General features: G+C 40.2%; 1 protein-coding gene across 1 annotated transcript in view; it reads right to left on the bottom strand.

Annotated features, from left to right (window-relative positions):
• Positions 1 to 13,967, bottom strand: part of SGPL1 (sphingosine-1-phosphate lyase 1) — a 47,278-nt gene that overhangs the window by 18,077 nt on the left and 15,234 nt on the right. The window contains exons 2-6 of the mRNA XM_074958938.1: positions 13,499 to 13,664; positions 9,952 to 10,019; positions 8,053 to 8,200; positions 5,104 to 5,183; positions 3,298 to 3,426 (exon numbers count right to left, since the gene is read on the bottom strand). Coding sequence (XP_074815039.1) covers positions 3,298 to 3,426; positions 5,104 to 5,183; positions 8,053 to 8,200; positions 9,952 to 10,019; positions 13,499 to 13,664 — 591 coding nt within the window. The remainder of the gene's footprint in view (positions 1 to 3,297; positions 3,427 to 5,103; positions 5,184 to 8,052; positions 8,201 to 9,951; positions 10,020 to 13,498; positions 13,665 to 13,967) is intronic.

The following is a 13,967-nucleotide window of genomic DNA, read 5'->3' on the forward strand; positions in this document are numbered from 1 at the left end:
ATCATAGGAGAAAGAAATCCCCAGACTATGAAGTGAACATTAAATGATTCAGAACTGATTGTAAGCCTCCATCTGGAGTCTTCTTGTTAATTTTAGGGTGCAGTAAGTGCCGCAAAAAAGAGAACTGATTAAGAAAAAACTGGAAACACATTTTCCTGTTCGAAAAGACTAGCTTGAAATATTTCCAGAAAGATGAGCATCATCTTAAAAAGTAATTCGGGGAAAAAAGGTGAGTTGAAAACTCCTACAAGGGATTAGCAATAGTAGTATTTAAAACATAAGGGGAAACAGTTTTAGGAACGTGTCCAGAATGAAGAAGACTCCCATAAATAATGGAAGTTGTGCGTCTAATTTAACATTCACTACACTGATAATTTATTCTATTTTGTTTTTACACTCGTCCAAGGCATCACTATCATTCAAAGTAATGCAAGCAGTCATACATGATTAGAACTGGATTTCTCTCAGGAGTTCTTATTTCTTAGAGTAACAAGGAAACAGATTTGACCTCAATGGAAAGCAGTTACAGAAACAGTTTCCTATGTTTTCAAAGGCACCCTGGCCACTGAATTTTTACTATGTTTATCCAACATCCTCCACCTGCTTTAATAGACCACTGAGGGGGCATCACTGAAATTGTATTAGCAGTCCCAATTCCCTACTTCAGATTAGTAACAACTGTTGTCACCTCCTCCAGAATGGAAGAAACCAGACAGTAATGTCTCCAGACATGGCCAGACTATATGTCTCAGAAACAGCAGTTATGGCCAACAATTTCAGGAGCAAATGTATATTTTAAACTACAAGACTGTAGGTGGAATAAAAGTAAATCAGACTTTATACATTAAAAAAGGACAACAACTTTCAGACTACTCAAGTTTGTTTAAAAAAACAACAGAAGTAGATTCAAGCACTACAGCTGTCCACGGTCTGCCTCATTTTGTTGCCTCACACCCCGCCTCAAATGTGTGTCTTTTAAGTTTGAAAGAGCCATGCAGAGGGAAAGCTGACTGCCCCATACAAGCTCAACAGTGTCAAATACATGAAGAAACAAAGTGAAAGCACAGATAAAAATGCCTTTTCTCTGGCCCTTCAGAGACCATGATCGTAGGTGTTAATTTGAACCACAGAAGGTTGGGGGGAAACATGCAAGTCTGAAAAGTCTCAGAAGAAATATTCCGTTAACTGTTTGGCACAACTCTCTGGAATGACTGAGCCATCAGAAACTTTGATGAAATATTTTAGGTACAAAACCTTACCTAGACGTTACTGTTTTAAAATCATGGCCCACTTCTGACCCTTTGAGACAGTCTGTCACACTCACTGCTCAAAACAACATCTGGCCTCCACATCACTTCTCCAGGGCCTTCCTTTAGCTCTGTGACACTTCCCCAGGACCGTGAGGATCCAAGAAGTCCCTTGGTCACAACCTGCTAGTTCCATTTTTGAAATCTGCTGTTTCAAAGCATCTATCTTGTACACTGTGAGAATTCAATACCTGCAAGACTAGTTTCAGGAAGTTAATTACAGGGTTAGGTCAATTTTAGTAGTTTCTGGCTAGCCACTAACTCTCCCACTGGCCTTGCGTATTGGGTAACTGTTCAACAAGGTAGTATGCAACTTCCACACCAAGTTTTTACACTTCCTGCTGAGATTCAAGCAGAAGCCTAAGCCAAGCAGTCAGGGACTAATGCCTTATACCACAATTTGCAGAGCTTCAGGGCATGCTGCAAGGCCCGTTTAACTACTCAGGCTTTAGGGAAGGGGGAAGGACGAGTGCTGGTATTTTTGTTAGGGGGCATTTGGAGGGTTTAATGTCATTTTTATAATTTTCTAGTTATGAATAGAAGCAGCTGGCGAATCTTTTATTTACCTTACATGTGGTTTGTATTTTCATTTAGGTAATAGCACTTAGACCAAAAGCTAGACACTTTTTAAAGCTATCATGAACAATAAAAAAAAATTAAAAAAACCAACCATTTTAAGTGTTGAAAGTTTGTGAGTGAAGTTCTCCAAACGCGAGAGAAGTGCTGCAAAATTCTGCTAAGTACATGACAACTATTAGAGACCAATTAACACCACAATTGTAGAGAGAGATCTCTATGATCCTAGCTACCTTTCTCAGATAATTTAGTCAATGTTCTATGCAACTGCAAGTCAGTATGGATAAGAGGTGGGGTTAAGTAAGTGTCTTTCAGTCACAGAATTTTTTTTTTTAAACCTTCAACTGGCCATACAGTAAACCAGCACATGGGTTGCAGAGTCACCAGCAGCAATTGCATGGCAGGTGCCGACAACTTAATTCATAATTTGCCACCAATACCTTGCCCACGATATATTTAGTTCTCTACAACTTACAAACACAGCCTACTTCTTTCTTGTACTGCAGTAGCGCCAAGAGACATCAATTACTGACTGGATGCCACTGTGCTCGGCACTGCACAAACCCAACTACAAAACAAAATTTAAAAAAAAAAAAAAAATAGTCCCTGCCCTGATAAATTTACAATCTAACTTTGAGACAAGAAAATAAGTGCTGTCTTTTTATGGGAAGGATCCATTTGTTAGTACAACAAAAAGTGTGACTGTTTAAAAAGTATGAAATGAGGGAAATGGACTAAAACTTGTTTTGCAAGTAACTAATTCAGCCAATGCTTTCAAATTGTTAATTTCAGTGCCTGTGAGCTTTAAAACCATGCAAGCTAACTTGTCCAGACAGCTTACAAGTTGGACAAGGACAATATGTACCACACCTTGTTGATCCAAGCCATTTAATACCCTCAACTGCTTCTTCGTGGTCTCCAAGCCAACCAGCCGGAATTGTTTGCAGTCCTAGTTTTGGCATGCTGATGGATTTCTAGATTAGAGCAAAATTAAAGAAAAAAGGCTACCCGCCCTCAAACACCCCACCCCAAGCCAGTTACATTTTAGAGTTGGTCGTGTCCTTCCCCCATCTAAGGCCTGGTCTACGCTTACAATATTTTGCCAGTATAGCCTTGTCAGAAGACACATGCCTATTAAGACATAGCTATGTGGCTATGCCAGAGTAATTTCTTTCTTTCAGGGAACTGGTATAAAACTATATTGATAAAACAATTCTGCTGGTATAAACTGAGTCTCCATTAGGAGGCTTTACCAGTGTAGCTATGCCAGCAAATTCTTTCTAGTGTAGAAAAAGCCTAATGCGACATACAGGAATAATCTTAGCACAGCTAGTAGAAAAGGAAGTGTGCAGCGTCCAGTTAGGAAAGTTCATATGTTTAAGGGGGACTCTGATTTAGCTTCTAGATTACTTACTACTCCACAGGAATTAGGTCCCCCATTGAAGAGTGTGCAGGCCATCCTCACCACCTCCGCTTCCATCTTCCTCAGGCCTGGAAACACATCTGGATGAAGGGGATTACTCCATGCAAACTCCTCATAAACCTATAAATGATATATTGCAGAACAAGATCGAGGTTACTGTTTAACAAGTTCTGCAGTGGGAATCAAAAGATGGCAATACAGACCGCCTTAGAAGTGAGCTAATTCAATGAGCTATTTTTAGCCACAGTAGCAAGGAGCAGCAGCAGCAGGTCTTAGGCAGCCCAAAGCAGTGTTTTGCAGCCTTTAGATGTAGTAGTAACTGAAGCTATAGATGTGATGGAGACACTCACGTGGTCTACCCACTGTCGCTAACTCCAGAATTACCCTGGGGCACATCTGGCCTGTGATACAATTATGCAACAACAACCAAGACATGAGGAATGGCCTATTTTAGTAACAAATGTTGTTTAAATAAGTTATAAGGTGCAAACACACCTGTTCTCAGCTTACCTCTATTAAAAGAAAACAAATGGCTGCTTTACAAGATCAACTTTTACAAGTACCAGCTTTTATTCTTTAAAAAAAAAAAAAGCGACTAAAACTCTCGTTAGTACAAGAAGCAGTTGATACGTTTCTTTGAATAATTAACTTTAGAACAAGATCTACAACAGTAACAGACAAGTTTGTGGCCAGAGGAGAATTCTGGAATAACTACAGGCAGATAGTTCAGCTGGGAAAACAAACTCTTTGAAGCAGTAAGACTGTCCACCTGATATGCATCAAAACTGTTCTCAAAAGCTACCATTTCATACCAAAGTATTTTGCAACCATGGCTTTACACGACAAGCAAAAGCTAGTGTGGGCCTGATTCTGTTCTCCACTTGCCAGAACCAGAAGCAATTCTGCTGAAGTCAGTGACAGCATCATCAGCCAAAATACAGAACAAGTGTCCACATATCTAGAACCAAAGAATTTAGCAAGATTTCCTGAAGAAAAGCTGTGATGGGGTTTATACACTCAAGCACCTGAAAGCAGGGAAAATTAACAGGCAATAGGAATAAAACACTGAGTTAAGTACCCAAATGGAGCTCATTACAATTACTATAAAAGAAAGCCCCAGAAGACAGGGCTGACTAAGGGAGAGACGTTCTTTCTTCCTGGGAGAAGAATTTCTGATCTAGGCAACCTAACAGGTCTTTGGGCTGTTTAGAACTCTTTCAACCTTCCCAAGGAGAGAAGTTTCTGGCTATGACACAACAGGGACTTGGCTGAAGCAAGCCAGCCTTCTGATTCTACCACCGTCTGAATATTGGCTGCACTATACAGTTTGTTACAAGTTTTCATTTGCCTTGGCTGCAGGGCCCAGCTTAACAGGCTGTCCCAGTCAGAACTTCCACAGAAGCCTAATCCTGGAATAGGTAGCTGCAGGCAAGATTCAAGGTGTAGTCAGCCAATGTCAGTTTATCCATTCCCTCGTAACTTGTTACTTGCTTTATCATTCTAAATGTTTTACCCATTCTGAATTCTTGAATATCTACAGTGACGGTGCTTTGACAGCCATAGCCTTTGGTCATCTATTCTATGGCACAAATGTTTTGCTAGGACTCTCCCTCCTTCAGCCATATCTATCTCAATTTTTTCCCTTGGCTTCAGACCAATGTTTTTTGTTCTACCATCTTCCAAGACAAGATAAATAGGAATTATAAATAGGGAATTAAGGTGTTTATGGATATTCATCCCACAAAAAGGTATTTGTGTGACTCACACATAAATTATACCTCTTGAACACTTATTTACCTTCACTAGCAAGTGAGTGAGTTTCTCTTCCCCGCTGTATACTGTCCCAGAGACTTTCCCATCCTCCCAATGTACTTTACCTGAAAAATAAAAAGCATAAACAGCATACGTTTGCATAAGCAGCCATCCTAATATGAAAGTTACCCAAAAGTGCCAAAAATAGCATCTATCCTAGTAGCAATGCATACCACAAGTGTGATCCTCTCAGTTACTGATTAGCATTAACAATTCCCTCCATACTACCATTAAAATAGCTCAGAATAACATGAGGAAACACTTACTTTTTAAAATCATGGCAAAGAAAGTAACTTAACTGGAGTGCCTGACTGACTAGCAGCTTCTAAGGATTGGCAAGTCCTATGTAGGTTTGTCTAAATTTTGCAGATGTTTAAGTCAAGTTTTTTTTTTCCTCCTGTTGATTGTCTACAACTGGCTCATAATATAAAAGAGCTTTGGAAAAAAAAAAAAAAAAAAAAAAGAGCTGTGGTTAGTATGTTACTTCCAGACTATACTTGGATGGAAGTATTCAGAATGTAAAATGCTAAACCCTTCCTATAGCATATTTCCTATTTCCCTAGTATTAGCACGAAACATTAGCACTATTAGATTAGCACAAAACAAATTTCATAGTAATAAATTAGAAGCCATAAGTGTTCCATCACTTTTTACTGAATGCAATTGCTATAAAAGATGCAATAGTTGAGCAATGTGTAACTACAAGAGAATATATGTAAACAAGTTTGCAATAATTCCCATTCAAGTTCCAAAAACCTGTCCACACTGCTGGATTCTATTTGCTGAAGGTGATAACTATACAAAAACAGAACATTCAACCATGTTACAAGATATTTGAAAAACAATTCAAACCAATCTGTACTGGTAAAATATGCAAGGCAAACTCCAGTTCCTGTTTTCACCTAAAAGTACATGCAAATTACTGCAACTTCAGAACATAGCGGGTATGTCTGGCAGAGCAAGGGCTGCGCCCTTACCAATAAGCACCTCCACACGCTGTCCGTCATCCAAGTGTTTTAACTGGGTAACCTTCTAGCACTAAAATAAAGCTGTAACATAAATGTACCATTTCAGGGAACGTTTTCAATAGGATTCAGTTCACCGCTTTACCCAATACCATCTTCCTCCTTTCAAAACCCTTAAAAAAAAAGTTCCTCTTCCACTTGGAAGGGGAAACTTTCATAACTCAGGGAGTGTCAACTTCACCTGCATACATAGGACTCAGGTCCGAGCCTCCCTCCCAAATAGCTGTTGGAGAACGTAGAAGTGAACGATAAGGGTAAAAACAGACTGGGAGGAGGGTGGGGCACCTTTGAGGGCGTCAGATGAAAAAAGCATTTTGAAAATATATAGAAAATTGAGGGCATAGAAAACAGACATGGAAAAAGAGGACACAGCAAGCTCTAGAAGAAGTGTGGAGAATAGGAAAATTGTAAGATTGGTTTTACTGAAATTTTCGTACATGCAATATTGTTTATTTCAGGTTTAGCGGTGTCAAACTGTTTCATGAAGAAAGTCCCGAAGCCAGGAAAGGTACAATATTAGCCAGCCCTCCCAATCAGACTCTTTAGGAAGTTGTAAATTCCCCTAAGTTTTCTGATTAGAATGTGGCAGGTACATTAACTGGAGTAGAGATTTCATACGACAGAAGCGACTCAACAGTGAAGTTTCAGATGCTGTCTACGTGGAACCAAGCCAAGGAAACACTATGGCATAAAACAAACTACAAGTCACAGTGACGGAGATAAGTGAAAAATTCCATGTAAGCAATGTTTTGTACTTTGCTTTACAAAACAAACAAACCATGCTTCTGGCAAGAGCCTAGCATTGGGTTGCTCTGAAGCATGTTCAAACCTGACTCCAAAATATTTTCCAAGTTACGAGTGTCAGTCAAGAAGAAATTGTCCTGCTTTTCTGGGCCAAAGACTTAGTGTCAGGACACTGCACCAGTTTAAAGAGAGACCTCACTCTTTCAATAAGGGCAGTTAAAGTGTCCCCTCGCCCCCCATCACTGATTTGTTTCCGTGGGGTTGCCCATTAGAGCTGAACTGCTGCTGCCGATTTATTTCCCTTAGGATTGGAGGTGGAGGAGAAGGGAGGAAAGTGCATTGATATATGTGTTTTGGAAAAAAGATCCCAAGAAGAGTAGTGGTCAAATTGGCCCATCCCCACCTCAGACAACCAGGAGACTATCCTTTCCTCCTTACTGTGACAGACTGGTCAGTGAAACAGAATAAAAACTTTCCGATTTCCTTTGTAACCATTACCCTCAAACCCAGATTGTCTGCATTATATTTCACCACCATGATAGGAACAGAATTACTTTTCCATTACCTTCAGCATTAGAACACCAGGCACCTGAGTTTTTTTATGGGATGCCTGAGTATTAGTTAATAATTGTAGTTAATCAAAAACATGAAAATTGGTATTAGTCATTTACAGGACAGCATCAACTAACATTTGATGAACACCAAGAAAAATATTTAAGCTGAAGCTATTTGTAGCAGTCACCAGGGTCCATTTTACCTTTATAGGTGTGTAAACATATAGCATAATTCTAATATTAGGCCTATGAAGTAGACCTGCATACATAGGCGCCAACTCGGTGGATGCTCAGGGGCTGGAGCACTCCTGGACAAAACAGTGGGTGCTCAGGCCCCACGATCAGCTCCTCCCCCTCCCTCCCAGAGCCTCCCACGGATCAGCTGTTCAACAGCAGGCAGGAGGTGCTGGGGAGGAGGGGAGGGAAAGAGGAGGAGCAAGGGTGGGACACACTCAGGGAAGGGATCGGGAAGAGGCGGGGGGGTGCTTGTGGGAAGGGATGGAGTAGGGGCATGGCCGGGGGGCGGGGGGGGGGGTCGAGCACTCCCCAGGAATTCAGAAAGGCAGCGCCTCTGCTTGCATATATACACCAGTATATGCTCACTGTCATACCCATAGAGCTGTACTCCTTCATCTTCTCTAGTAGTACAGGTTGGCTCATGCCTTGCGCTGGCAATGCTTTGATATAACCCTTTCCATCATTCAGGAAGTGCAAACCAGAGGCTACATCATCCAAGGCCTTGTTAAACTGCTTCTGTATCTAAAAAGAAAATGAAATACCTTCAACAACAGGGTGCATACATTTTATTGTACACAGAACATTCAGTGCTACTGACTGGAACAATAAGCTCAACACTGAACTGTGTTAACCTCTTAAACGGATACTGTCAAATACTGTGCATGTTAATTTCCTCCTTTAATGCCTATTTAGGGTCTTGAAAATAATTTTGTTTGTCAAATGTAGCAAAGAAAGATATTGGACTTCCCTCTACCTCAGCCTTTTTATGGTGTTGAAGCCCATGACAATATAAAAGCTGATTTTATACCAGTTACAGTTTCAAGATGGATTACTTTAGGACCATCTCACTTCAGAAATCAGATATACATTTAGAAACTCTATAAAAGATATCTGTATTGCACAACAACATAACACAATGAAAGAACATACAGATAAGACTGAGACACTAACTTCTCCCCGAGTCTACAGTTTGAAGGCCCAGACTTGCCTTCACAGCAGCACAGATCTCTCTCCCAGAAGCATTATCTAATATAGCTGTTGAGATAGCAACAGTAATAGAGACTTTTGAACATTGGAATGCCCGGACATCAAGGTCTCTTGTAAGCAACACGATAGGTTTATGTGTCAGACTCTACTGATCAGTGGACGTGCTTGGCAAATGAGACACTAACACATTTCTTTGCAATGGGCCAACATCTCACTAGCACTATCCTGAAAGTTTGGGTCATATACAAATAAGGAACAGTTGTAGGGAGCCCAGAACTACTTTGTGTCTCCTTTGCCAGTAAGCAAGGGACAGACATAAATGGAATATAATATGGAGTTATGAATTCATCTGACCCAGCTCATTGGCTACGACAACCAGGTCAAATGATGGCAGAATGTGTTGGTCAGGACTTCAGCATAAGCACATCAACCCCTTTAAAAAGGGAGATACTTGTAGCTTATAAGAGCTGGATAAAAGCTTTAAAACTAGTTCCATGCATCAGTAATAATGCCAAGAGAAGATCTGGAAGAGAAAGCATTCTTTATCATGCTAAGCCAGTGGTTTTCAACCTGTGGTCCCCAGTCCCCTGGGGGTTCGCAGACTATGTTTAAGATTTCCAAAGGGGTCTGCACCTCCATTCAAAAAAAAAAATTTGTAGGGGTCTGCAAATGAAAAAAAAAAAAAAAAAAGTTGAAAACCACAGTGCTAAACCATAAATCTGTTACATCAAAAGACAAACTTAAGACAAACCTGGCCCCTGAATCCTTCGTTTTATTTAGTCTTTCTATTGTGACCAATGTCCTCAGGGCAGGGGCTGTACCTTGTATGTCCAAGCCATTCCTAACACAGATACGAGTTCTAAACCAATCCAAGACAAGGAAAATAACCTCTTCCTCTTGCATAACACAAGGTTCAGTTACCACATTCGTTCAGTTAACTACATACTGATGACACAAACAGAATGATAAATTAGGTAGAGAAATAACCCAGAGTAAACTCTGTGGCCTTCACCCACCAGCTGAGGCTATTTTCAGAAAGTCTGATAATATACAGAAAGGGGTTGGGGAAACTCAGCCACTTGGTATTACTGGTAATGAAAATGTCGTCTCCCTTTTCTGAAGCCAATACTGCTACAGAAAGATTACCTGGACTGTAAGCTCTTTGGGGCAGGGACTTCATGTTTGTCCAGCGCCTTGCACAAAAGTCTCCTGGGCATCATTGCAATACAAATAGGACAAAAAGACAGAGCTGGCTGAATGTTGAGGAAAGCTCGTCAGATACTTACTATGGCGCCAAGAAAAGGCAGTTTTCTTAGAGTTTTAAAGAACCATTTTTTACTTCGTGATGTTAAACCTGAGATAAACAAGAAACAAAAATCAAAATTGAGCAACCTGCTCTGAGCTAATAAACCAAAAAAACCTCCTCGAGTTTAGTATTGCTGATATATGGCAGGAATTCTTGGCTAAATGAAACAATGAAGAAGGGATTGAGGTGCAGAGATGTAATACACTGGAGAAGGAAATTCAAATCTGACTCAGATTACATGCAAAGGTGATTTAAGAGCCTTGTTTAGTCATTAGTAGACATTTGTCTAACTCACCATATACATATATTCTCGCATTATTTGGCATTCTGGACAGGAAAGCTGTAAGAGGAATACCAGAGGTGAAATTCTGGCTCTATTAAAATCAATGGCAGTTTCTCTCTTGACTTCAGTGGAGTCATAATTTCACCTCAGGTGTCCAGCATGTTTTAGGTGAGACAGGAGGAGAACAAACATGAATAGCACCAGCCTGCATCACCTGTCTGTAGAGTTCTAAATACTATGGGGGACCTCACTTCTATGAGGAGGACCACTATTCAGTAGAGAAAGAAGTAGATGCTTATTGAGAGCATTTTTCCATCTCATATGCAGAATATTACTGGCCAGTGATTGCACTCTGCAACAAAAAGCAGAGATTGTGTTGTCAATGGTCAGAGCAAGTGGCCAGGTACCAGGAGAATACTGGACACGTGTTCTGGCTAAACTACTGTCTCCTTTTTGGTGTGGGCAGTCACCTGATTTGTGCCACACATATCCAATTTTCCATCTGGGTTATGTAGAAATCTCATTGAAATCCAGATTCTGTTTCTGACCTTTGCTGGAGAAGCAATGATGGTATTGAGCATAGCTAACCCTATCTTTGGAAGAAGACAATCTCTTGACAGCTATCGGGATTTAATCCAGCAGAGGGATGCCATGGATCCTTTAGCCACAGAAAAGTGATTTAAGGTTAGATCAGATCAGAGGAATTAAAGACATTGTACTTTATACACCCTTTTAGGTAAACATTGGCAGCTACAGATAACACTTTCATGAAGAAACATCTGAAACGATCTTGAAATCTCACTCTAAAGATTTCACAATCTTTATCTTTGATACTAATATGACTTCTTTGCTTTGCTTCTTTTTTCATCTTGAGACACCAACAGGAGAATACAAACTCAGCTAACTTTAGCACTAATGTTCTGCAGTAAATACTTAATAGCTTAGATTTTGGAAAGAATTTGTATTACACACTTTGTTGATAATCTGCTTTTTGTTTGTTGTTTTTTCCTAGGTGTGCAAGTTTCTTCAAATTTTTACTATATACTTACATAAAATTCAAGATGTTTAATCTAAGATTTCCCAATACTATGCTAGTATTTAAAAAACAATTAAAAATAAAATCAGGTACTAGTACTGTGTGAGCTTAAAACTCAGAGCCAAAGAAATCTGTTTATTCTTGCTAAAAAGAGTGCTTTTAGCAATTCAAATGTACTTTTCCCTCCCCTGGGAAACTGTGGGAAAGCACAAAATTAAACATCAAATTAATACGCTGTTACTCCTAACAACAGCCACTAGAAATTACTACATACTCCTATGGGACTCACAAGGAACTACAGCCTCCTCTCTCGGACAGGTCCAGTGATCTTTAGTACCACCTTGCCACAATAAAGAAGAATGCATGGCAATAGACCAAGAGATCCAATTTAATTTTTTACACTTCAAAACAAGGAAAAAAAGACTCAGAACAGATGAAAACGTGGGTATGTACCTTAAATAACTGACTCTCAGACAGTAAATGTGTATGATTAACGGAAAGGAAAGGAAGCCCCCTTCTTCAGCCCAAGAGGTGTTCCGCACAATCCTCCATTCCTGGTGTTTTGCTATTGTGTCATGATTCCCCATAATGAACCTCACCAGAGCACAGAACTCAAAGGTGACTGTTTCTGACTTTTGATCCACAGGAATGACCAGCAAATGAGTGTTTAACCAAAAGTCCAATGGGAGGGGAAGAGCAGATCAACTTTTCCGCATCACACAGGCACACTCTAGACTGTCTTCCACCACTCCCCAATATGGAATGGTTTAGCTACTGAAACGTCGCCACGTCTTGTCCTTAATATGATAAGGAGAGATTTTACTGGTACATTCTGGGTTACGGCAGAAGCCTGTTTATAATGTTGTGATGCATGGCCAGAAAGGGTTAAACATCCTGCAGGATGAAGGACTTAAATTCAACCCTTAAAGACATATGGGGAGATAATGTTTGTGTTTTAGTGTATTTACATAAATATGGGTAGTGGTCAACAATGTAAATCAACAGTCCCTGTCTATGCTGTATTCTGATACTTCAGAGATCAAAAGAACATCCTAGCATTTAAATTAATTGTAAACATGGGATATCACTGTATTCATCTCTTTGTAATGTATAGCAAATCATCTGTGAATGGTGGAGAAACCAGCCATTGTCGTATGCTAATCTCTGTGAATAATTAACAACTATGCTTAGGAAATGAGGCCCTATTGTTCCCCGAGGGACTTCAACTCTGTCAAAGAAAGCCTGAAATTGTACAAAAGATCCTTGGGTCCCAATCCTTTTTATCTCAGATCTGCTTAAGCTTCATCAGAGGAAGTTTGGTTTTCAAGATTGAGGTCCCAGTTCAGCTGGAAACACCCTGAATATAACATTGGGCAGCAGGCAGGCAGTCCTCGACTTGACGTTCAACTTACGATAAACAGCACTTACGACGTTTCTGAATTGACACCCTGATTCGACTTCGGACAATTGGTTTTGACTTTACGATGCTCGGTCCCGCAGTGGAGTGCGTTGTGGTTCCGAGTTATGGCATTTTGACTTACAACGCAATTTTGAGGAACCATCTGTGTCATAAGTCCGAGGACTGCCTGTATAACCTATGGACTAAATTCTAAAAGAACTCTTTGCAACTACAAAGCTCACCATCTCTGCTATGTATCTGAACCTCAAGAATTGAACTCATGTCTGTATGTATATTGATCTTTTAACCATACTCGCTCTCCTTCCCTTTAATAAATTTTAGTTTAGTTAATAATAATTGGCTGTAAGCATGTATTTGGGTAATATCTGGAATATTCATTAACCTGGGAGGTAATGTGTCTGATCCTTTGGGATTGGTAGAACCTTTTCTTTTATATGATGAAATAAGATTTTCGGAAAATCTTCATTAGATTTTACTTGGGTACCTAGATGGAGGCCTGAGGCCGAGTCACTTTAAGGAAACTGTGTTGTTAGTTTCTGGGCAACCAGTGAGGTAGTAAAGAAGCTGTTTTGTGCTGGCTTGGTAAATCTAAGTATTGAAATATCCACCAGCTTTGGGATTGTCTGCCCCATTCTTTGCAGTACATCCTAATTGAGTGACCTCAGCTGGCCCCCACTGAGATCCCAGTCACAAATGTATAAACAGAAAAATATTTACATGAGAAATAACCCTGCCCCCACAAGCACACTAGGAAACTCAACTCCAGAGAGACATGCCAAGGTACTCACTCTCTGGTTGGAAGAGGATACTGTGCAGCCACACCACCACCAGAGTAGAAGCAAATGTCGAGCCAATCAGTTGCCAGGGTTCAATCCCAGCACACTGTCCATTCACAAAGCTCCTTGCTTTTTCTAAATACATGAGGATGATTTCCTTATAGGGAACAAAAGTGTCCTGGGAAAAAACAAAAACACACATATTACAGAAGGTAAACCCGCCCCACACCTTTTCAAATCACTATGAATAAGGGCACTGAAGAAGAGTTATTCCTAAAATAGACATTGAACTGCGTCCCAGGTAGGTAGAGCTCCTACTAAAAAGGAAGGTATTCAGTATTTACAGTGTTGTCAACTGTCAGAATTTCATCATGAGTCTCTTGATAATTGTCTTCCTAAAGCCCCAGCTCCTGGAATCAAGGGGTTACATGATGATTTCAGCCTTCATTCTTAAAGTAGTAAGTTTCTAGCCCTGCAGCTT

The sequence above is a fragment of the Natator depressus genome, chromosome 7 (genome assembly GCF_965152275.1).
Source record: "Natator depressus isolate rNatDep1 chromosome 7, rNatDep2.hap1, whole genome shotgun sequence".
Taxonomy (NCBI): domain Eukaryota; kingdom Metazoa; phylum Chordata; order Testudines; family Cheloniidae; genus Natator; species Natator depressus.